The 22,176-nt window shown below is 40.2% G+C and overlaps 2 protein-coding genes across 9 annotated transcripts in view; one reads left to right on the top strand and one right to left on the bottom strand.

Moving 5' to 3' along the window:
* The window catches only part of KDM5A (lysine demethylase 5A), a 92,885-nt gene extending 80,934 nt beyond the window's left edge, over positions 1–11,951 (bottom strand). For both annotated transcript variants that reach the window (XM_004438772.3, XM_087442921.1), the window contains exons 1-3: positions 11,542–11,951; positions 9,050–9,127; positions 7,829–7,951 (exon numbers count right to left, since the gene is read on the bottom strand). In XM_004438772.3, coding sequence (XP_004438829.1) covers positions 7,829–7,951; positions 9,050–9,127; positions 11,542–11,706 — 366 coding nt within the window. In that variant the 5' untranslated portion in view covers positions 11,707–11,951. The remainder of the gene's footprint in view (positions 1–7,828; positions 7,952–9,049; positions 9,128–11,541) is intronic.
* A 77-nt stretch (positions 11,952–12,028) lies between these two features.
* The window catches only part of CCDC77 (coiled-coil domain containing 77), a 42,225-nt gene continuing 32,077 nt past the window's right edge, over positions 12,029–22,176 (top strand). The window contains exons 1-2 of one of the 7 annotated variants that reach the window (XM_087442923.1): positions 12,059–12,117; positions 21,242–21,295. Coding sequence is in view for 2 of the 7 variants with exons in the window: in XM_087442928.1 (XP_087299054.1) it covers positions 12,608–12,614; positions 21,242–21,295 (61 nt within the window). In the remaining 5 variants the exon portion in view is untranslated. Of the gene's footprint in view, positions 12,118–12,300; positions 12,615–17,955; positions 18,048–21,241; positions 21,296–22,176 lie in introns of those variants that run through there. The other 6 variants (XM_087442928.1, XM_087442926.1, XM_087442927.1 and 3 more) reach the window with 6 other exon arrangements.

A 22,176-nucleotide genomic window follows, 5' to 3' on the forward strand; every position in this document is an offset into this window, starting at 1 on the left:
GAACACCCTTCATTCATCTTTCCAGTGCTTCTATACTGGCCGCTACTGTTCTAGGTGCTTGAGATACATCTGTGAATAAAACCAAGATCCTTGCCCTCATGGAGCCTCATTCCAGTGGGAGAAGACAGACAATAAACATAATATGTAAATTTTGAATAAATCCTGTGGAAGAAATTAAAAAGAGCAGTTAAAAGGCCTCACAAGTAGCAGAATGAGGGTAAACCAAAGTATTAAACAGTCACAAAAAGCCTCCTTATAAAGGTGAAATCTGAGTAGACATGAAGGACGTGAAGCAGTTACCCAAGCAGATGTACAGGGAATAGCCAGAGCAAAGGCCCTAAGTTAGAAGCATGCCTAGAGTGTTTGAGGAACAATAAGGAAGCCAATGTGGCTGAAGCAATCAGGGATAATAGAAAAGGAAGTCAGAAAGGAAATAGAAGCCCTCTCAGTAATCTTTATTATCCACTACAATTATGACTATTACATAATAATCTGCTTTTGTGTGTGTGTGTGTGAGGAAGATCAGCCCTGAGCTCACATCTGTTGCCAATCCCCCTCTTTTTTTTTGCTGAGGAAGACTGGCCCTGGGCTAACATCCATGCCCATATTCCTCTACTTTATATGGGACGCCGCCACAGCATGGCTTGACAAGTGGTCCATCAGCGCGTGCCCAGGATCCAAACCCTGGGCCGCCGCAGCGGAGCACGCGCACTTAACCACTACACCACCAGGCCGGCCCCAATAATAATCTGCTTTGTATTCAAAGCACTTTAAGCTAAATTTTCATTATTATTAATGTATCTGCACAGATCCAGTCACACCTTCCCACCCAGTTCTGATGACTGCTGGCATGCGACTGTGAAAATGACAGCCAGCATAGTAAGGGTATGGCAAATAAATAAGACAAAACTATCTCACAAAGAAATCAAAACCATGACTTTGGTTTCATGTGTACAATACTCTTAACAATCTAACTGGACCTAATACTATAAAAACACACAAACCTTACACTTGTTTTTCTTCATCTGACAGATTCAAGGATTATCATGCATAATTTCAAAATATAAGCCATTTAATCCAAACATTTGCCATGCAATATATGACACCATTGTCACTAGAAAAATATCACTTATGAACCATGCCCTACAAAAAGATACCTGGGATGTACTTAAATCGAACAAAATGAAGACAAGCCCTTAATAAAACCTGACCAAAGAGTAAGATCAATCAAGGCCAAAATTTCAATCCAATGAAAAACTAAGTCTGGCTAGCGAGAGACAATTTTAACACATAAAGTAGTAGTGGTCTTCTACTTAAAAGGTCACTCTCGGGGCCGGCCCCGTGGCTTAGCGGTTGGGTGCACGTGCTACGCTGCTGGCGGCCCGGGGTTCGGATCCCGGGTGCTCACTGACGCACCGCTTCTCCAGCCATGCTGAGGCCACGTCCCACACACAGCAACTAGAAGGATGTGCAGCTATGACATACAACTATCTACTGGGGCTTTGGGGGGAAAAATAAATAAATAAATAAAATTATTAAAAAAAAAAAAAGGTCACTCTCAAAACTCCACTAAAGGGACAGAAAAGTAACAAAAACAGATACTCCCAACAGGACAAATAAACCAAGAGACAGGAGATATCCAAGTGATAATCTAGCAAACAAACAAAAAAACAAGCACCTGCAACAGAAAAAAGCCAAAAGGAAACTTCTGCAACATAGAACCTGGAAAGGCTTAAGGAATGGAAGCAGCAGTAAACATTAAAATTTTTTTTAATCCCTTTAAAATTAGGGATGGCAATGAACAGAGAACAGGATTGGCTGAAAACCTGTATAAAAGCAATTAAACCTCCTTCAGTCAGCAGAGCCAGGCAACTATCCCTCTCTAACTCTAGCAGACTGCAGATTTACTCTAAGGAGAGTGAAAAGAAGAGACTCTAACCTAAGAAAGAAACAGATAAGTAAACTAGAGGATCATTCTAATAGTCTAATCAGCCTAAGAGTCTAACATCTGGCTATTAGTCTAACATCCAACTACTAAGAGTTCAAAAAGAGAGAAAAGATAAGTGGAGGAAATTTCAAGGAATTAATAAAGGCATAACTCAGAGATATTGCAGGTTCAGTTCCAGACCACTTCAATAAAGCTAATACTGCAATAAAGCTAATATCGCAATAAAGCGAGTCACACAAATTTTTTGGTTTCCCAGGGTATATAAAAGTTATGTTTACACTATACTGTAGTCTATTAAGCGTGCAATAGCGTTATGTCTAAAAAAAAATGTATATACCCTAATCTAAAAATACTTTATTGCTAAAAAATGCTAACCATCATCTGAGCCTTAAGTGAGTCATAATCCTTCTTGCTGGTGGAAGGTCTTGTAAAAAATGCAATATCTGCGAAGCACAATAAAACAAGGTATGCCTATACAAGAAAAGTTACAAGAACTCAAAGACGTGAGTTCAGATTAGAAAGATTATCAAGTGCAGTAAAAATACTGAAAGAAAATAAACACACACCAATACATATCACTGTGAAATCTCAAAGCACTTGAAATAAAGATTAGATCCTATGTCTTCTAGAAAAAAAAAAGTCACATAAAAAGGAAGAAGAATTAATATAGCATCAACAGCAACACTGGAAGCTAGAAGATTATGGAGTAATGCTTTAAAAATACTGAAGTAAAATGATTTACAATTTAGACTTCTAAACCCCACCAAACTACCAATAAAGTTAAAGAGTAGAACATTTTTGGGCCGGCCCGTGGCTTAGCGGTTAAGTGCGCGCGCTCTGCTACTGGCAGCCCGGGTTCGGATCCTGGGCGCGCACTGACGCACTGCTTCTCCAGCCATGCTGAGGCCGCGTCCCACATACAGCAACTAGAAGGATGTGCAACTATGACATACAACTATCTACGGGGGCTTTGGGGGAAAAATAAATAAATAAAATTATTTAAAAAAAGAGTAGAACATTTTTATATCAGCAAAAAATTTATATCCCATTTACCTTCTTGCTCCTGAAACTAGGAGAAGAAATGTTTTACCAAAATAGGAATAAACCAAGTAATAGGAAGACTTGAAACAAAAAGAGAGGCAAAGGGAATTCCCAGAATGATAATAGTGAAAGGAAGTTCCAGGCTAACAGCTGACCTCAGAAAGCAACCAGTCTGGACAGGAGCAGGAAAGAGAACTCCAGAGGAATGGCTGCAAGAAGAAAATGAAACGGATAGATTATCTGATGGGTAAAAGTGTAACTGAGAGACTTATACGTCTGCTGGAAAATCTGAAAATAAATTTTTGACAGTTACAAAGAAAACTTACAAAATAAAAAAAAGGGAGGGGATTATTAACTCCAAGGAAAACAAAAGTTGGTACAAGGAAATATAATCATAGCACACTACAAGGCTCAGGTACAAATAATATTTGTATTTACACAGTCACAGTAATAATTTTTGATTAATAAAAAATTGAGGGGGGCCAGCCCAGTGGCGCAAGCAGTTAAGTGCTCGTGCTCCACTGCGGCAGCACGGGGTTCGCCAGTTCCAATGCCGAGCGTGCACTGACACACCACTTGTCAAGCCATGCTGTGGCAGCGTCCCACATAAAGTGGAGGGAGATGGGCATGGATGTTAGCCCAGGGCCGGTCTTCCTCAGCAAAAAGAGGAGGATTGGCAACGGATGTTAGCTCAGGATCGATCTTCCTCACAAAAATAAATAAATAAATAAAAATAAAAAATTGAGGGCCAGCCCCGTGGCTTAGCAGTTAAGTGCGCGCGCGCTCCACTACTGGCAGCCCGGATTCAGATCCCAGGCGTGCACCGACACACCGCTTCTCCGGCCATGCTGAGGCCGCGTCCCACATACAGCAACTAGAAGGATGTGCAACCATGACATACAACTATCTACTGGGGCTTTGGGGAGAAAAAAAAAAAGGAGGAGGATTGGCAATAGACGTTAGCTCAGAGCCGGTCTTCCTCAGCAAAAAGAGGAGGATTAGCATGGATGTTAGCTCAGGGCTGATCTTCCTCATAAAAATAAATTAATTAATTTTAAAAAAATTGATCGAACTACACTAGAAAGAGATGGGCCACCTGAAGTACGTAAGGATTTAGATTTCTTATACCCATTCCCCATCTCCAACAGTAGAAAATCAGCATACAACATTTAAAACTGAAATATGAAGAAATAGCATAATGAGCATATTATTTGGAAATATGGAGATAAAAATCAGAAACAGGTAAAAGAATTCAAAATGATTAGCTCTGAAGAGTGGGAATGGGAGGGGAGAGGTGGAGAAGGAAGAATGTTGGTTTTCACTTTAAGCCCTACTTTAAAAAAGTGTATTACTTTGACAAAAAAAAATTTTTTTAAAGGACTAGAATGAATGCTCCTTGCTGCACTGATTATAAACAGTAATGGTTAGCGTAAAACTCCATTAAATTACAGACATTCTAACTAATACTTTTTCGTATCAAAAAATACCCGGGTGGGGGGGCCGGCCCAGTGGCGCAAGCAGTTAAGTGCATGCGCTCCACTGCGGCAGCCCAGGGTTCGCCGGTTCGGATCCCAGGCGCACACCAACGCACTGCTTGGCAAGCCACGCTGTGGCGGCATCCCATATAAAGTGGAGGAAGATGGGCACGGATGTTAGCCTAGGGCCAGTCTTCCTCAGCAAAAAAAAAAAAAAAAAGAGGAGGATTGGCAGATGTTAGCACAGGGCTGATCTCCTCACAAACAAACAAACAAAAATACCCAGGGGGACCAGCCCTGTGGCGTAGTGGTTAACTTCGAGTGCTCCGCTTCAGCAGCCCAGGGTTCTTGGGTTCAGATACTGGGCGCGGACCTATGCACTGCTTATCAAGCCATGCTGTGGCAGGCATCCCACATAAAAGAGAGGAAGATAGGCACAGATGTTAGCTCAATACCAATCTCCCTCAGCAAAAAGAGGAGGACTGGCAACAGATGTTAGCTCAGGGCTAATCTTCCTCACCAAAAAAAAAATGACGACAACAACCAGGGAGAAAGACAAAGTGATTTAATCAAAACAGGAAACCATCACAGTGACAGTTTAATGACTCAGAAGACTGAAAATTTGCTTCCCATTAAAAAGTATCGGAACAAAAGTATTTCAAAATCATGTCTATAACACAAACCCAAGAGATGCTCATCAGCTGTCAGCCAAAAATAATCTTTTTTTTTTAAAAATAAAGGGCATACCTAACAACCTAAAAAGTAACTCTCAATATTTTCCACAGTTTTCAGCCTGAGCCTCTTGCTAGAAAGTAAAATGTCATGCTAATGAAATATTCACCCAATTATAGAGATCAGAATAGTAGTTACCTTTGGGGAGAAGTACTGACTGGGAGGGAGATGGAAGAGCCCACTAGAGTACTGTAAACATTCTGTATCTTGATCTGGGTGGTGGTTACATGAGTGTATACACAAAGATTTCTCCAACTGTTACATTTAAGATTTGAGCATTGCACTCTAAGTTACACCTCAATGTAAAGAAAAAAAGTTTCTGTGGTGAGAAGCAGCAATCTCACTATGACATTTAAGAAACAAAATAACTACAAATCAAAATGTGCCTGCCTTTTAGCTTTAAATCTCAGTTTTATAAGCATTCTCAAAGGTTAGGGGAAAGAGATGATCATGGGCACTTGAAGACTCCAATAACCCCAAGGCAATCAAACAAACTTTATTTTTATTTATTTATTTATTTTTGTAAGGAAGATCAACCCTGAGGTAACATCCATGCCAATCCTCCTCTTTTTGCTGAGGAAGACTGGCCCTGGGCTAACATCCGTGCCCATCTTCCTCTATTTTATATGGGACGCTGCCACAGCTCGGCTCGACAAGTGGTGCATCGGTGCGCGCCCGAGACCCGAACCTGCGAACCCTCCGGTCGCCAAAGCGGAGCGCGCGCACTTAACCGCTCCGCTACCGGGCCGGCCCCAAACTTAAACTTTAATCACAACACATTTGCAATACATACTCTAAGTATCTAAACAAGATATACTTCATTAGTAGTATTCCCCCTTTGCACAAAAAGGAATTGGGTTTCTCAAAACGGAGTTAAATAGCCCAGATGACAAATGTTACACAGAAGTGTGAACTAGGTATTCAAATTAGGTTACCTCTAAAGCCGCTTCCTAATTTTGAAATCCTACAACTCTGTAAAACCAAGAATGCAATGTAATTTACCATCGGAGTAAACCTAATATTTACCTTGTAATTGGAAAATTACTGATACAAGAACAGTTTCAACTTAATAGATTATTTGCTTATATAAAATATTTATTTTAGCAAATTCCCTAGGGTATTTATAAAAATAAAATGGATGTATGTGGAATGAGTTTTGGCTGAAGATTACCACAACTACTGTTATTAACAATTAAATAATTTTTGAAAATATTCTTATATTTTATTTAAGCTACATAAATCAAACCAAACGTATTCAAAAACTTAAACAGCATCACATAGTAAAAGTTAGTGGATAAGTTTTCACTGAATAAAAATGCCAAAAAAGAGTATTTTTGAAACAAATTTTTTATCCTAATGGTTCCCAACAAGACAAACTCACCCCTCAAATGCACTATAACTTGCCCTTTGGTATCACAGGTTTTCATACAACTGCACTAGATAATTCTCAGCACAGTGCTTAATTACTGACATCATTACCTGACTGATAAACAAGCCTAGAGCTGTATTTTATCCTAAGACTACACTTTCTGGAATTTTTAGTATAGAATAAAATTTTTAGAGAATCCTGATCTGACATTAATTTTTAAATGTATCATAAAAAATAATTTAAATATGATTATTCCCACTTTTTTCCCTTGAAAGTGAAATCTTCCAAAATTAACTCCACAATTTAAATGAGAATAAATTTCTATTTCAAAATAGTGTATCAATCATAGGATATTAAAGCCCACAAAAATAAGTTGTTCTGCAAAATTCCTCACATAACCAAAGCTGTCTTCACTCATAAGTCAGAGCAATCATAGATTTTTATTATTGTATTAACAAAACATGTTTTCAAGGTAATTACTATAAACCGTGTTGCAGATCAGTTAGTTTTTTTCACATTAGGGAATGTGCAAGCCATGTAAGTTTAGGCAAAAAGTAGTCTAAACTCTTCACTCTGTTTTTTTTTTTTTTTTTTTTTAATGTATTTATTTATTTTTTCCTCCCAAAGCCCCAGTAGATAGTTGTATGTTATAGTTACACATCCTTCTAGTTGCTGTATGTGGGACGCGGCCTCAGCATGGCCGGAGAAGCAGTGCGTCGGTGCGCACCCGGGATCCGAACCCGGGCCGCCGGCAGCGAAGCGCATGCACTTAACCGCTAAGCCACGGACCCGGCCCCTAAACTCTTCACTCTTAAGTTTTCGGGCCATTATTCATTCTACTGGATAATGCTGGCCTCAGTTAACCATTAACACTACTTACAGATATGAATACAACTGATATGTACCACACATGAGAATCCTGAGTAACACCAATCTCTTTAATATAACAAATTTTCAATTAAGAAGTAGAAAAAAGGATGACAAGCTCAACATAGGATATCATACACTCAACACACGATAAATTGTGTCATTTCTTTTGCATATTGTGTATCAGAGTCATTAAATATTAATCTCATAACAAATTATAAAATACATTGTAAAGATAACTTTGAGATCTGTCATTTCCATTTATTCATGCTTGCATTTCATTGTCAAACAAATCCTACAAAGGAAGCAATGTTTTCCATCAAGTTTATCTGAAATTCCTACTTTCATAAATCCACTAGTCTTTACTCCAATTTCTAAACCAAGTACAAGCCTCACCTTGCTCAAAGCATACAGATCCAGGATTTTTCTCTCCACCACAGGGATCTTCAAAGTAGATCCCTGAAGTTCCCAAAATTTTGCTAGTTGATCCAAGAAGTCTAGTCTCACTCTAGTCATTGCCTAAGATTATTAAAATATAGAAATAAGAAATAGGAACTAAGTTATGGTTGAAAATAAATGAGTTTTAGCTAAAAAAGGTACTCATTTCTCTAAAAAAATTTAAAGACTTTCTCATTATTGCTCAGTCCAACCCTGTAAAATAAGCCAATAATACAGAGGCAAAATACTTCTAATAAACTTTATTCATTACGGCAAATGTTACTCTTATATATGTGAAAACTTCTCTTATTATCAACCAAAGCAATTTTTTTTGTAAAAGTTGGCTTAAGTTTAGGCTATCCAGAAAATTTAGTAAATTGGATTATTCTGTTTCTAAGCATCCTAAGTCTGTCATTTCATCTGTAGATAATATGCATACTTCAAGTACACCAGCTCTCTACCTCACTGATATTAACATCCTTCATCAAGTATCTAATGACAACAGACTAAAAGAAAAAAATATGTAACAAAATCTCAGAAAATAAATGTGTTAAGAGCATCAAAAAAAAACAAAAAACCCCTCAGCTATCTAAGATTTCTCTTTTGTACTCTGAAACTGTTTTCTACTGCACTGAACAATCTTCTGAAAATCTGGCAAATAGGAAGAACAATATTTAAACAAACTTCAATTTAGAAAAATTAAGAGCAATTAGTAATATTTAATGGGAAATCTTAATAAATCAGATTAACAGTCCTGGAAAAGTTGTGTTAAAGCTAAAAAAAAAAAAAAACTTTGACAACTAGGTTTTTTGATAGAATTTTAAAAACTATTTTCCAAAGACCACAGGAGACAGCAGACAGAATCTTCCAACATAAACAATTTTAGTAGAATAATAAGCACTGAAGAAAGTAGAACTTGAGAATTCCAGGTCTCTAAAGCTAAGCACTGGATATTTCCATTACGAAAAACATGGCTAGACACAGTTTCTCAAAATCCTAGTTAAGTGGAAAAACTGTAATAACTACTTTAAACAATTTTTTTTTAAAAATCAGAAACTTCCTTCCATTCAATCCCAATTAACATTAACTCTGAGTCCTGGTACATAAGCTTCTCAAAGTTCTCTATCTGGATCCCTGACGTAAAGAATGAATCAGGAAGCAGAAATGGTGAACACTCACCTCAAGCTCATTCAGGCGCTGGACTCTGGGAGTGAAACGAAAGCTTTTTACTTCACATGCAAATGGAGGTTGCCAATCCTAAACAGAAAGAATTTTTTTAAAAAACATATTGGTATAAGCAAGGGATGCATTCTTCATTCCTTTAATGTAAAATGTCAGTTGCCACAAATCATGATGACAACAGATCAGTTCATAAGTCTTCTTTATTGTAGAGACAAAAAGACTCGTATTTTTTAGGTGAATAATTTTAATATTATTTATCTCTAATTACTTATCTCTAATATTCTAAGTAATACTAAAATTACCTTATCTATAATCCTCAACTCTCACCAGTCCCTTTACTTACATCCCACAATTATGCTTTCCCCAATTATTCAAGTGGAATGTAATGAGCTCATGTATCTCAATACAGTGTCTAACAAACATCCAAGTTTACCAAATTAAAAAAACAGAATTTGAAAGAAACAAAAAATGGTAAAATTAAAATAATTTTTAAAAAGTACTTATATAATGGAATAATATGTTTTCCATTTGTGTGTAATGCGACACAGCACTTTACAGTCTATGTTATATAAATGTTATGTTCAAAGCCTAGCTTCTGGGTACCCAAATATTAAAAAAAGTAAGCAAACCCACAGAACAAGGACAATTTCCAGATTGGAGATGTGGTATAACTTAAATGAGACAGCACATTTCAAGTAGGGTTCAGAGAACATAGCTTGATTTGGCCTAAATAATAGTAAATCTATTTAAAAACATGAGAAGTAGGAAAAAAAAAAAAAACTTATCTTACCTTGGAAACTAAAGAAATCCACCAATATTGAAATTAAATTCTGCTTGTAAACAAGATTTATTTTCAAAAATAATATGACATACAAAGAGAAGGTACATTATTTCAACCTTTTAAGTAATAAAAAAGTTATAATTTTTTACCAAAAGGAACCTTTGCTAGAATTTCTCCTAAACACAATCAAGTAGATGAAAATATGGTTTAGGAAAAACTTCAGTGCTTAAGGTTTTGTCAATATTAGGTAATTTTGATTAAAAAAGAGTTAAGTAAAGCTTCTGGAGGATGGCAATCCATATATCATCATTCATCATAGCAATTATCTGTTAATCCTTTGCTTGCAATTGATAATCTATAATCTTAAATTCATTAAGCATAATGGGAGCAGCATGTCTAGGTTTTAGAATCAAGCAGATTGATCTAGATTCAAAATCTACTTTGCCACTCGCCCAAGATCACACATTTGATAAGTTATTTAACTTATTCCAACTTGCCTTATCTGTAAAATGAGACCTTATTTACCTACTAGGGCTTAAAAGAATATTAAACGAAATAATCTGTAGGTGCTAAACTAGCTCCTCCTCCTCCCTCCCATCTAAGCTCTTTTTATTCACTGTGGTAAGAGCAGACGTTTTTTAAAATGCGACATGGGTAAAACAGCACTTAATGTTTTATTTTTGTTAACGGAAGACAAAACATAAAGCAAGGGGTCCCTTTACGAAGCACTAGGGCAATGGTTCACAAACTTTAATGTGCATTAGGAGTCATCTAAGAGTACTTGCTAGAAAAGTAGATTCTAGAACTTCCACATCCAGAAACTGATTCTAGTCTCGCAATGAGGCCTAGGAATCTGCATTTTAGCAAGCATAGGGCTAACTCTGGTGCAGGTGGACCAGGAACATCATCTGGAAAGCACTGGTCTAATGGGTCAAGAAAAAAATCTTCTGACCTTGAGCAAATCACCCAACCTCTTGGGACACTAATTTCCGCAAACAAGGGGTATCCTAACGATTGAGAACTATAACTAACCTATAGGCAAACCCAGTTATTTGCAATCACTGCGATTCGTAAATCTTTGATCCATGGTTCCTTACATCAAAAGATGCCAAAGTTTTCTTCCACTTTTATTGACAATTTTGTCCTAAACCTCTAAATTTTAAAAATAAATGCTGCTCCTTCTCTTCCCCCGGGAAGACCTTTCCACTGCAGCAGTAATCAGTGTGGGGTTCTTGTTTGGTGAACTGGGGCTCAGATTACCGTTTAAGAAACCTTAGCCCCAAGATGAGGCCTGCAAATATTTACTAAATTAAGCATCGATAAGACTTCGATAAAAAAATAGCCGACGGAAGGGCAGTTTTTCCTATCGCACCTTAATGGGGACTGTATCTGACTGTACGTCATGGCACAATACTTCAAACACCTTATCGGCCTAAAGCCTTCTGTTACCCTTGCCCACAACCCGAAGTATCTGTTCCCAAGTTCTAGGCGGAAAGGCCCCGGGGACTCCGCTCTCTCGCGCTCAGACGTGCCTACCTAAGACTGCAAGAGAAACCAAAGCAAAAATATCCAGAAACTTAGCTTACTTGTTAGAAATGAGGGAGAGTAAAGATGAAAGGACAGGAGAACCGGAAAAATAAAGCTAAACCTAGCATATCGACTTCCCCACGCTCTCTTCTCCCCCTCTCTCCTCAGACTCGTACGGTACCTTGGGCGGTCGGATTTTGCAGATGCCGGTCTTCTCCGCCAGAGGCCGGATGCGGCCGATGAAGCTGAGTGGGTCTGTGAACTCCTCCCAGCTGGGCTCAAAGACTGGGCACTCCGGGGGGGGCACGAACTCCGCCGCGTAGCCCCCTGGCCCCACGCCCGCCATGGCAACACCCAAGGGACCCCGTGCGGGGACAGATGGAGAAAGGCTGGCTGAAGCCCACCGACCCCTTTCACGTCCCCTGACAGGGGCCGAAGCTCATCTTCTCGAACAAGACCTGCTCAACACGGTAACCCCAGAATCGCTTCCTCCTCTCGTTTGTTATTGTTTCCTTCGGGGCTTTTCCTCTCAGGGCCAGGACTTTTCCGGAAGTTAACGTACTGTCAAATCCCTCCGCACCCCAAAAAACAGAATCCCTCCGCAGCAACGCGACGCCTTGTTGTACGACCTTTCTTCTTCGTGCCTTTCCTGGCAACCCAGTGTCGTTCCTGGTCTCCTTGTCCGCTACAGTTCCGAACGGTCGGACGACTTCAAGCGGCACACCCTAGAGGTCCCACGATCTCTCCTATAGAAGAGGTAGGGGTGGGGGAAGCGGGCGGCGATGAGGCAAGACGCACTCTTCCGGCGCGGAGGAATGTGTAATACACCAGAGGGCAGAGGTTCTGCTTCCGGCGAGGAGGGTCTAGTTCCCTTTTGTGTATAAAGGGACACGAAGGCAACGCGGCCCTAACCTCAGCCGTCCCATTTCGCTGTTGGGTGTATGGTTTGTTTTAACCTACCTATCTGTGTTTTTTCAAGTAACTAAGGTTTTCAGCATCTCTCTCTTTTTTCAGTACTTTGACTGTTAGTATCTCTTCTGAATAATCTCACTCGTCACTTTGTAGCCGTCCCATCTCCATGACAACAAGTTCTGGTCCGAACCCATCCCTCAAATCCTGCCGGAGACCTTAGCCACTGTCCAGAAATTGGTTTTCCTCCACATAGAAGCAACGGCTCTTGACCTTGCTTTTCCAACTATTGACAACACCCAAGTCTCTCAACAGCAGCGCCTTCCCTCTGGCACCACATGCTCCGTAAGCCTTTCTCAATTTGCTGTAAAATCTATGACAACTGTTCTGACCCTGCTCATCAAAACGCTCTATGCTGGTGTCCAGCTCCACTTCCTCCAAATCAGGGAGAATAAGGTAGAAAGGACTAAAGAAGAAACCATGAAAGGATAGTTCTCAGTTTAAATATTTATTGGGGGGCCGGCCCTGTGGCGTAGCAGCTAAGTGCGCAGGCTCCGCTGCTGGGGGACTGGGTTTGGATCCTGGGCGTGCACCGATGCACCGCTTGTCAGGCCATGCTGCCGTGGCGTCCCATATAAAGTGGAGGAAGATGGGCACAGATGTTAGCCCGGGGCCAGTCTTCCTCAGCAACAAGAGGAGGATTGGCATGGATGTTAGCTCAGGACTGATCTTCCTCACAAAAAATATATATATATTTATTGGAAGGAAGACTTACTTCCCAGGGCTTGTTCTCATACTCCCTGTGCAATCTCAGCTACCCCCAGGACCTAAATTGCCAGGTATGGCTGATGCCCCCCAAATCTGTATTTTCAGCCTAGATTTCTCTCCTAAGTTACAGCTGTAGTACATCGAGCTACCTACTGGACAACTCCACTTGGTAAACTCAAAGTACCTTGATTAATTAATTAAAAGTTAATTTTTCCAGGAAGGTAATAGTTCTTCCACTAGTTCCCCCCTGTTTTTTCAGTGTTTCCAGTTTCCATGAATGACTTCATCCATCTACTCAGTTGCCAGAGCCAGAAATCTAGAAATAATCCTTGACTCCTGCTCCCTTACTGCCCATGCACACAATCGTGTGTCAAGTCTGGAAATTCTATCACCTAAACATCTTCAATCCACCCATGTCTCTCCATCCTCATTATGACTAGCCTAATTTCTCTCTCACCTGAGCTATGATAACAGCACAGTTCTTGCCCCCTGTCAAATCCCTCTCCACTCAGTTGTCAGATTGCTTGTCTAAAATCCAGAATTCATCTTGTCACTTTTCATCTCCGAACTCAATAACTCCAAACTCCTTCTTAATTATTTGCTGCCTCAATTATATTGATTCTTACTTTGAGATATATTATTGCTGTGAAGCCTGTGATTTCTCCTGCACAAGTAAGAGAAGCTAGAATTTACTTTTCAGTTATTTGAACTGAACTAATTAAACATTAATTTTTCCAGGAAGGTAATAGTTCTTTCACTAGAAAAAGAAAAACCGGTACGTGATGTTAAGAATGAATGGACAGGGGCTGGCACAGTGGCTTAGTGGTTAGGTTTGAGCACTCCACTTCTGCAGCCTGGGGTTCGCAGGTTCAGATCCCAGTTGCAGACCTACGCGCCACTTATCAAGCCATGCTGTGGCAGGTGTCCCACATATAAAGTAGAGGAAGTTGGGTATGGATGTTAGCCCAGGGCCAATCTTCCTCACCAAAAAAAAAAAAAAAAAAATGAATGGAGAGAGAGACTTGAGTGTTTTCATAGTCAGTAAGTGAGTAAAACTTGGAGAAAAGGTGAAAATTGGCAAAAAGTACATTTTATACAAAAAGTATAAAATGCCAGAAAGAGATCATGTGAGAAAAGACAAGATAGGCACAATTTAATTTAGCAATTAGTAGGTCATAGAGCAATTTCAAATGAAGTTATGGAGTTGAAATCCAATTTCTAGTGAGTTGCAAAGTGAATGAGAGGTAAAGTAAAGGAACCAAGCATAGACTTAAGATTCTTGGTTGTGGAGGGAAAGATGGGGTACAGGAAGATGAGACTGTCAACTTAGAAAAAAGAGGCAACTGCAAAGCAAAGGAGATCACTTATTTGGAGTCTCAGAATTGCAATTCGGGGAACACAGGTACCCGCAGCAGCCAGAAAAGTGTCCCCCTGAGGAGTAAAAGTCAGATGTTTTTATTAGCAAAATGGAGAGCCCAGAACAATTACCTCAGTTGTTTGTTAAGATTTATGAATGGAGAGTGAATTAGCATTGGCTTACTCAAGGACATCTTGTTGTTACCAGAAAAAGTATATTTTTGCACAGTCCTTCAGAAAGTCCTTTCTCAGCAAATATCTCCTTTTGGCAAGTCAGCAAGGTCAGCACAGTTTCATATTTTTAAGAAGATGGAGTCCAGAGTACAAAATGGAGTCACTGCTGAGAACTTGTTTCACAGGAGTTAGTAAAGAAGAACCAAACAAACTTTTTACGAGCTAGGAGAGATGAGTACATCTAAGTGCTGAGAAGAAAAACTAATGGAGAACTGGAGATTGAAGATAGAAGAGAATAGTCAAAGTCCCTAAAGAGATCGAAGAAACTAGAGCATGATGAGGGGGGGCCACCTCTTTCTCTGAAGCAGAGGAAGGAGGTAAGTACAAGTACAAAGATGATAAGTAAGTGGGTGAGAAGGCAAGAAGTTGAGGCAGTGGTGCCTAATAGCCTTTGAGAAATGAAGAGAAAGGTTCTAGGAGGGCTGCTTTAGGGGCTTGAAGCAAATGGTGAGTGTCCAAAATAGCTACTGTGGAAATTAGGAGAAGGAGCTAATGTTTCCTGAGAAGTGTTCTTGACTTCTGAGGGCTTAATTAAGGTTGGAGACTATACGTTTATGTTAATACCATTTCCCATAAATGTGAGACATTCTCCAGCAGCATACACAGAAGGCAGATGTAAAGTGTGGGGATTATCAACATAGTTACAACAGGAAGATAAGGAAAAAGAAGTGAGATTACTGGCAAGAACATCAATGTCATACAGCACAGGACTAAGCTGATAGGAAAGAAAAGCTCTGGGGTGGGAGAATGTATCATGTTAGTGTTCCCCAGGCTGCTTTTCTCACAGCCTCCGAACATGTTCTTCCCTTGTATTTCCCATTCTGATTAATGTCAGCTACTCCAGCTAGCTTCCTGTCCTGGAGCCAGTCAATTGGAACCTTTAAATATCTCCCATTTCCCCCTTCATAGTTCCATCGTTGCCACCCTTGTTTAGGCCTTTTCCTTTGTATGAATTATCACTGTAGCCTCCCAGATCTTCAGGCATTGTTCTTAACTGATCCTCTGCCACCAGTGTGATTTTTTAAAGAAATTATCAGTCTGGGCTGGCCCAGTGGCGTAGTGGTTAAGTTTGCACGCTCCGCTTCGGTGGTCCAGGGCTCACAGGTTCAGATCCCAGGCACAGACCTACGTACCACTTCTCAAGCCATGCTGTGGCAGGTGTCCCACATATAAAGTAGAGGAAGATGGACAGGGATGTTAGCCCAGGGCCAATCTTCCTCAGCAAATAGAGGAGGATTGGCAACAGATGTTAGCTCAAGGATAATCTTCCTCTCACACACAAAAAAATTATCAATCTGATGTTGGGTGATTTCAAGAGAGGGATGCGTTGAGAATAACCTTTTGACATTTGAGTGAATGATGATGCATTAACGTAGATGTAGAATGGAAGAAGAAGAGCAGTCTAACAGGAGAGGCAGTATACGTGTAGGGAGGAATGTTAGACATACGTTCATGTGTTCAACAACAGTTACTGAGCAGGTGCTATGTTCCAGGCACTCTTCTAGATGCTGGATATATAACAATGAACAATAAAAAGACAAAGTATCTCCCCTCACAGAGCTTACCTTCTAGTGGTGAGGGGAGGCAAAATAATAAGCACAAGCAAATAAATACATACTATTTTAGGTGGTGCTATGGTCTTTTAAAAAGTAGAGAAGGAGGGATTGGGTGGGTGGTAAGGGGGGATAGGGTAGTCAGAGAAGGGCTCAAGATGGATGACATTTGAATAGAAATTATGCTATAAAAATATCACATATTGCTAAATGAATATCAGAGCAGAAGGAATTACTTCCAATTAAGGAGATGGTATTTGCTTTGCCTTGGAGGAATTTTGTGGGTGAAGATTCATGAATAGGTCAATCCAGATAAAAGGAAGAGTGTGAGCCAAAGCTGGAAAGTGCATGATATATCCAGAAAATAACTGGTCATTTATTATAATAGAGATAAATGGGGTCAGACTGTGGCAGTGTTTGAATGCCATATTACTATCTGGACTTCATTCTCTACTCTGTGGGGAGTCACCAAAAGTTTATGAGCAGGAGTGTGACATGTCCAGAACTGTGTCTTAAAAAAAAACAATCACCTTTTTATAGAATGGATTGGAGAAGGAAAAACTTGAGGAAAAACACTAGTTAGAAACCTATTGTATCATTCCAAGTGAAAGGTAATAAGACCCAGAGTGGAAATAAATTGGAAGATATATATTTGAGAACCAGTATGAAGATAAGAGCAACATGATTTGGTTAACAAAAAAATGTAGGGGCCGGCCTGGTGGTGCAAGTGGTTAAGTGCACACACTCCGCTGGGGCGGCCCGGGGTTCACCGGTTCGGATCCCTGGCACGCACTGAGGCACTGCTTGGCAAGCCATGCTGTGGCCACGTCCCATATAAAGTGGAGGAAGATGGGCACGGATGTTAGCCCAGGGCCAGTCTTCCTCAACAAAAAAAAAAAAAAAAAAAGGAGGATTGGCAGATGTTAGCACAGGGCTGATCTCTTCACCAAAAAAAAAAAAAAAAAAGTAGGGGCCAAAAGAGAGACAAAAATTCTGAGCCAGGGTTTCTGGGAAGATCTTGATGTAACAGAGAAAATCACAAGAGGGAAAAAAGCAGGTTTAGGAGAAGACAGCAAGTTCCTTTTGGACATCCCTAGGTCTCATACCAGTCTGGAGTTCCAGATTTTCCATAGCAGTAGCTGCAGCTCTGAGACTAAAATGCCTGTCCCCTTTACCCCTACCCCTTGCTCTTCTGGAAAGATAAGATCACAATTGGGTTTTGAACTAGCTTATGTGATTAAAGCCAGTTTCTCATACCTCTCAGGAAAAGGAAGTAGTGTCTGCTATCTGACAAAAATAGTTGCATTTATATACATAATCCTCTGACTGTAGAAATTGAACCGCAGGTCCTATCTTGGCTCTAGGCCACCAGGTCACTGAAGGAGAAACCATCTTCTTAGAATCTTCACCTTCTTGAGATAAGCTTGTAAATTACAACACATAATAATCCTGTGATCCATTCCATGATTATGCATCGCGTTTCTGCATCATTTTTCATGAAAACGAAGTAGTTGAGCAAGCTTAAACTGGGGGTGCTCAGAACTAGTGCGTTCTGATCCCAAACATCGCAGTACCAGTAATGGGATGAGCTGGGTTGCAGCCGGGTTACCTCCTCCGCCCAGAGAGCTGTGTGCAGAAGTAAAACTACATTTCCCGGCGATGTCTGCGCGGTAAGATGCGAAGCGAGGGAGGGCGGGAATGGGACGTGCTTCTGTGTTTCTAGCCTTCCTATTGGTGCGCAATCCGAAGGGCCGTGTAAACTTGTGGGCGATTGGATGGATTTGTGCACGATCAGTGGCGCCGCGACGCTCCGTGGTTTAACTTTTGGTTTTCGGTTGGCTTCTCTGACTCGGAGGCTGAGTGTGGGGTGAGTATAGAGTTTCGGATTTCGAGTGAGGGGCATAGGGACGGGGCCTTGGGAGGAAAAAAACGTGGTGAGAGAGAAGTACCTGCGGAAAGAGTGCGCCGGAGAGGAATGTGAGCCTGATGTATGGAGGTCGTTAGGGGGGCTGGGGACCGGAAGAGGACAGTTAGAATCTGCAAAGGGAGAGATTTCGGGGGTGCTGGAGGACTGGGGAGCTGTAGCAATGAGGGAGTCAAGAACGGGATGAAATGAAAAAGGAGTACAGAATTTTGACGTACTGGAGATGGCTTCCGGTATTTTCTCACCCCCACGCTAGTCTAAGCCTCAATGTCCTCATTTATAAAATGAAGGGATAATAAAAACTTGAAAGAGTTGTTGTGGGGGTAAATAAACTAAATATCAAAGTGCTAAACAAATGTTAATTTTAAGTAGACAAACTGTAAAAGAATATACCTAAACAAGGACATCACAGAGATAGAGGAATAGAAGCTAGCTGAAACCCATTAATTTATCTGTAAACAAGGGTGTTGTTCCTTTGGGAGATGCACTGATGAGTAAGACAGTTTCTGTATGCAAGGAACGTACAGTATCATGGGAGAAATGATAGCAACAAAGAACTCTAATATGTTAACTTTTAGAGAATTGCAAATGCAATTCTTTTGCAGTTAAATCATTTTGATAGATCATTTTGGATGGAGAGACTCAGGAAAGAGATAAAGGAGGGAGTTTTTATGTACAGACTGGATTTCATTAAGTGAAGTTATGAGAGTGGAAGGAGCCAAGTTCCATCTGGAGGGAGGCTCATGAACAAAGGCGTGGAGACAAGAAAGTTATGTGGACACGGAAGGTACATTTAAGGGAGGAGAGGGAAGTAAGGCAGGAGAGATAGTTTTGGTCCTTATATAGAAAGCCATGATGTCTGGGCTGTGTTTGATTTAATGGATTAGGCTATGAGAAGCCATTGATTTTTAAGAAGATGGTCCAGGGAGACAAGGAGTGGGTAAAATAGTTAAGCCGTTGTAGTAGAGTGGGTAAGAAGATATGGAGATCCTGAATTAACATAATCATTGTTCATATAGAATATACAGGATTTTCATATGGTTGGACGGGAGAGTCAAGAGTAGGAGTAATCAAATGATGAATTTAAATTTTCAAGTCCAGTTTGCTTGGAAGATGGTGAATTAGTAACTAATGTAGGAAAGTCAGAAGAAGCATGTTTGGATGAAAAAGATGATGTATTAGGTTTGGGAAGTATTAGCTTTGAGGTGCTAAAAAATAAGTGACTTGAGAAGTTACACATTTCAAGCTCCAATGGGACATATAGGTGAAAATGTCCATTACGTAATTGGAAATTCACCAGGAAATTGAAAGAGTTGTCATTTATTCATTCAACAAGTAGTTGTTAGTTACTCTATACCAGGTAGTGTTTTAGATGATAGAAGTAATCATAAAAGCAGTAGGAATAATGATGTTCCCAAAGAAATGGATGGAGGAGGTAGTAAAGAAAGTTAAAGACAACTTTTTGAACTAAGGGAGTAAAATTTTCAGTAAAAAAAAATAATCCGTATTTATTGAGTGCTTACATGTGTCAGACACTGTGCTCAGCCCTTTTATTCGTTATTTCATTTAATCTTTACACCAACCTATGGCATATATGTTCTTATTCTCCCTGTTTTTCTAATAAATAACTGAAGTTTTAAATAAATAATATTTATTTAACTAATAAGTAACAAATAGCTTGCCTGAGGTCACACAACTAATAAGGGACAGAGCTTTGACTCACACCCAAGTCTGTTTGATTTCAGAGCCCATACTCTGAACTACAAAGCAATTTTTTTTTAAAGGGTGGTCAATACTGTCAAATTAAGCATACAAATCAAGGAGTGACTTGTTGGATGGAGAAGGATGGGAACCCAAAAGAGCAATTGAATTTATTAATTTGAATGTCTGCTGACCAAGAAGAGGAACTTCAGTTCAGATGTTGTATTGAAGTCAGATTGTTAGAGATTATAAAGCTAAATGAGACGTGAGTGCAGACAACTTTTTGTAGATGTGCAGTAGTCATAGGAAGGAGAAGGAGTGAGGATAGTCACTAACCATGAGGGAGAAGAGAGGTTACAGGTTGTTAGAAGGCTCTTTTAAAGATCCAAGTTACTCTTTTTTTTTTTTTTTTTTGGTGAGGAAGATGAACTCTGAGCTAACATCCATGCCAATCCTCCTCTTTTTGCTGAGGAAGACCGGCCTGAGCTAACATCTATTGCCAATCCTCCTCCTTTTTTCCCCTTTTTTCTCCCCAAAGCCCCAGAAGATAGTTGTATGTTGTAATTGCACATCCTTCTAGTTGCTGTATGTGGGACGCCACCTCAGCATGGCTGGACAAGCAGTGCGTTGGTGCGTGCCCGGGATCTGAACCTGGGCCGCCAGTAGCGGAGCGCGCGCACTTAACCGCTAAGCCATGGGGCCGGCTCCTCCAAGTTACTCTTAAATAGTTTTTTTTTTTTAATAATTTTATTTATTTATTTATTTTCCCCTAAAGCCCCGGTAGATAGTTGTATGTCATAGCTGCACGTCCTTCTAGTTGCTGTATGTGGGATGTGGCCTCAGCACGGCCGGAGAAGCAGTGAGTCGGTGCGCGCCCAGGATCTGAACCCGGGCCGCCAGCAGCAGAGCACGCGCACTTAACCGCTAAGACATGGGGCCAGCCCCTCTTCAATAGTTTTAGAACAGTGAAATTTATCTTAAATATATCACCCATATTCATAAAATGGAATGTTACTTAGCCATAAAAAGGAATGAAATACTAATACACGCTACAACGTGGATGAACCTTGAAGACATTATGCTAAGTGAAAGAAGCTGGTCATCAAAGACCACATACTAGATGGTCCCATTTATATGCAAGTCCAGAATAGGGAGATCTGTAGAAACAGAAGGTAGATTAGTGGTTGCTTAAAACTAAGATGGGGTAGAATCCAGGAGGGACAGCTAAGGAGATAGGATTTCTTGAAGTGATGAGAATCTTCTACCATTCACTGTGATGACAGTTGCACATATCTGTGAATATACTAAAATCATTGAATTGTATACTTTAAATGAGTGAATTGTATGGAATGTGAATTATATCTCAATAAAATTGTTTAAAAAAATGTTACCCATAATCCTACCATACCAACCCAGTTACCATTTTTATTTTCTAGATTATTTTTTACAAGAGGAAATTGGCCCGATTTGGAAAAGTTTTGTGGAAGGAGGTGAGTTTAAAGGAGGAGAGTAGTCATTTTAAAGGAGAGAATTAGAAGAAGAGAGATGGTATATTTGAAGAGTTGGCTGGTAGAAGAAAGCAAATGCAATGACAGAAGCAGAAACAGATTTTCTAGCTAGATTGGATAGACTGACCAGTAGATGAAAAAGATGGTTAATAGTCTGTCAGATTCATATTGAGAATTTAAAAAGATTTTTTTATTTATTAAAAAAATTTTTATGGAGCACCAGCTCTGAACCAGGCACTATTTTAGTTACTAGGGATACAGCAGTGAACACAATAGATAAGAAATGCCTGGTCTTAGTGAGTTTCCACATTCCACTGTCGGGAGTCAATAAATAAATCAAGTATGTCAGATGGTGATAAGTGTTGTGGAGAAAGTAAAGCAGAGAAGGTGAGTAAGGGGATGCTGGAGTGGTCGGGAAAGACTTTGCCAAGAAGGTGACATTCTCACCCTGCAGGATAGGGAGGAAGCCATGTAGATAAATGGGAAAAGAACATCATAGCAGAGACACCTGCAAGTGCGGTGGCTCTGAAATAGTTTGCCTGGCTTGTGTGAAGAACAGCAAAGAGGTCGGTGTTGTTGGAGCAGTGAGCAAGAGGGAGAGAAGTAGGTGAGGTTACAGAAGTAATGGGGTAGCTGGATCATGTAGGACCTTGTAGGCCATTTTAAATATTTATTTATTTATTTATTTATTTAGTGTGTGTGTGTGTGTGTGTGTGTGTGTGTGTTCGAGGAAGATCAGCCCTGAGCTAACATCCATGCCAATCCTCCTCTTTTTGCTGAGGGAAGATTGGCCCTGAGCTAACATCTGTGCCCATCTTCCTCCACTTTATATGGGACGCCACCACAGCATGGCCTGACAAGCG

The sequence above is a fragment of the Ceratotherium simum genome, chromosome 17, assembly GCF_057802395.1.
Source record: "Ceratotherium simum simum isolate JZ-2026a chromosome 17, ASM5780239v1, whole genome shotgun sequence".
In the NCBI taxonomy this organism is placed as follows: domain Eukaryota; kingdom Metazoa; phylum Chordata; class Mammalia; order Perissodactyla; family Rhinocerotidae; genus Ceratotherium; species Ceratotherium simum.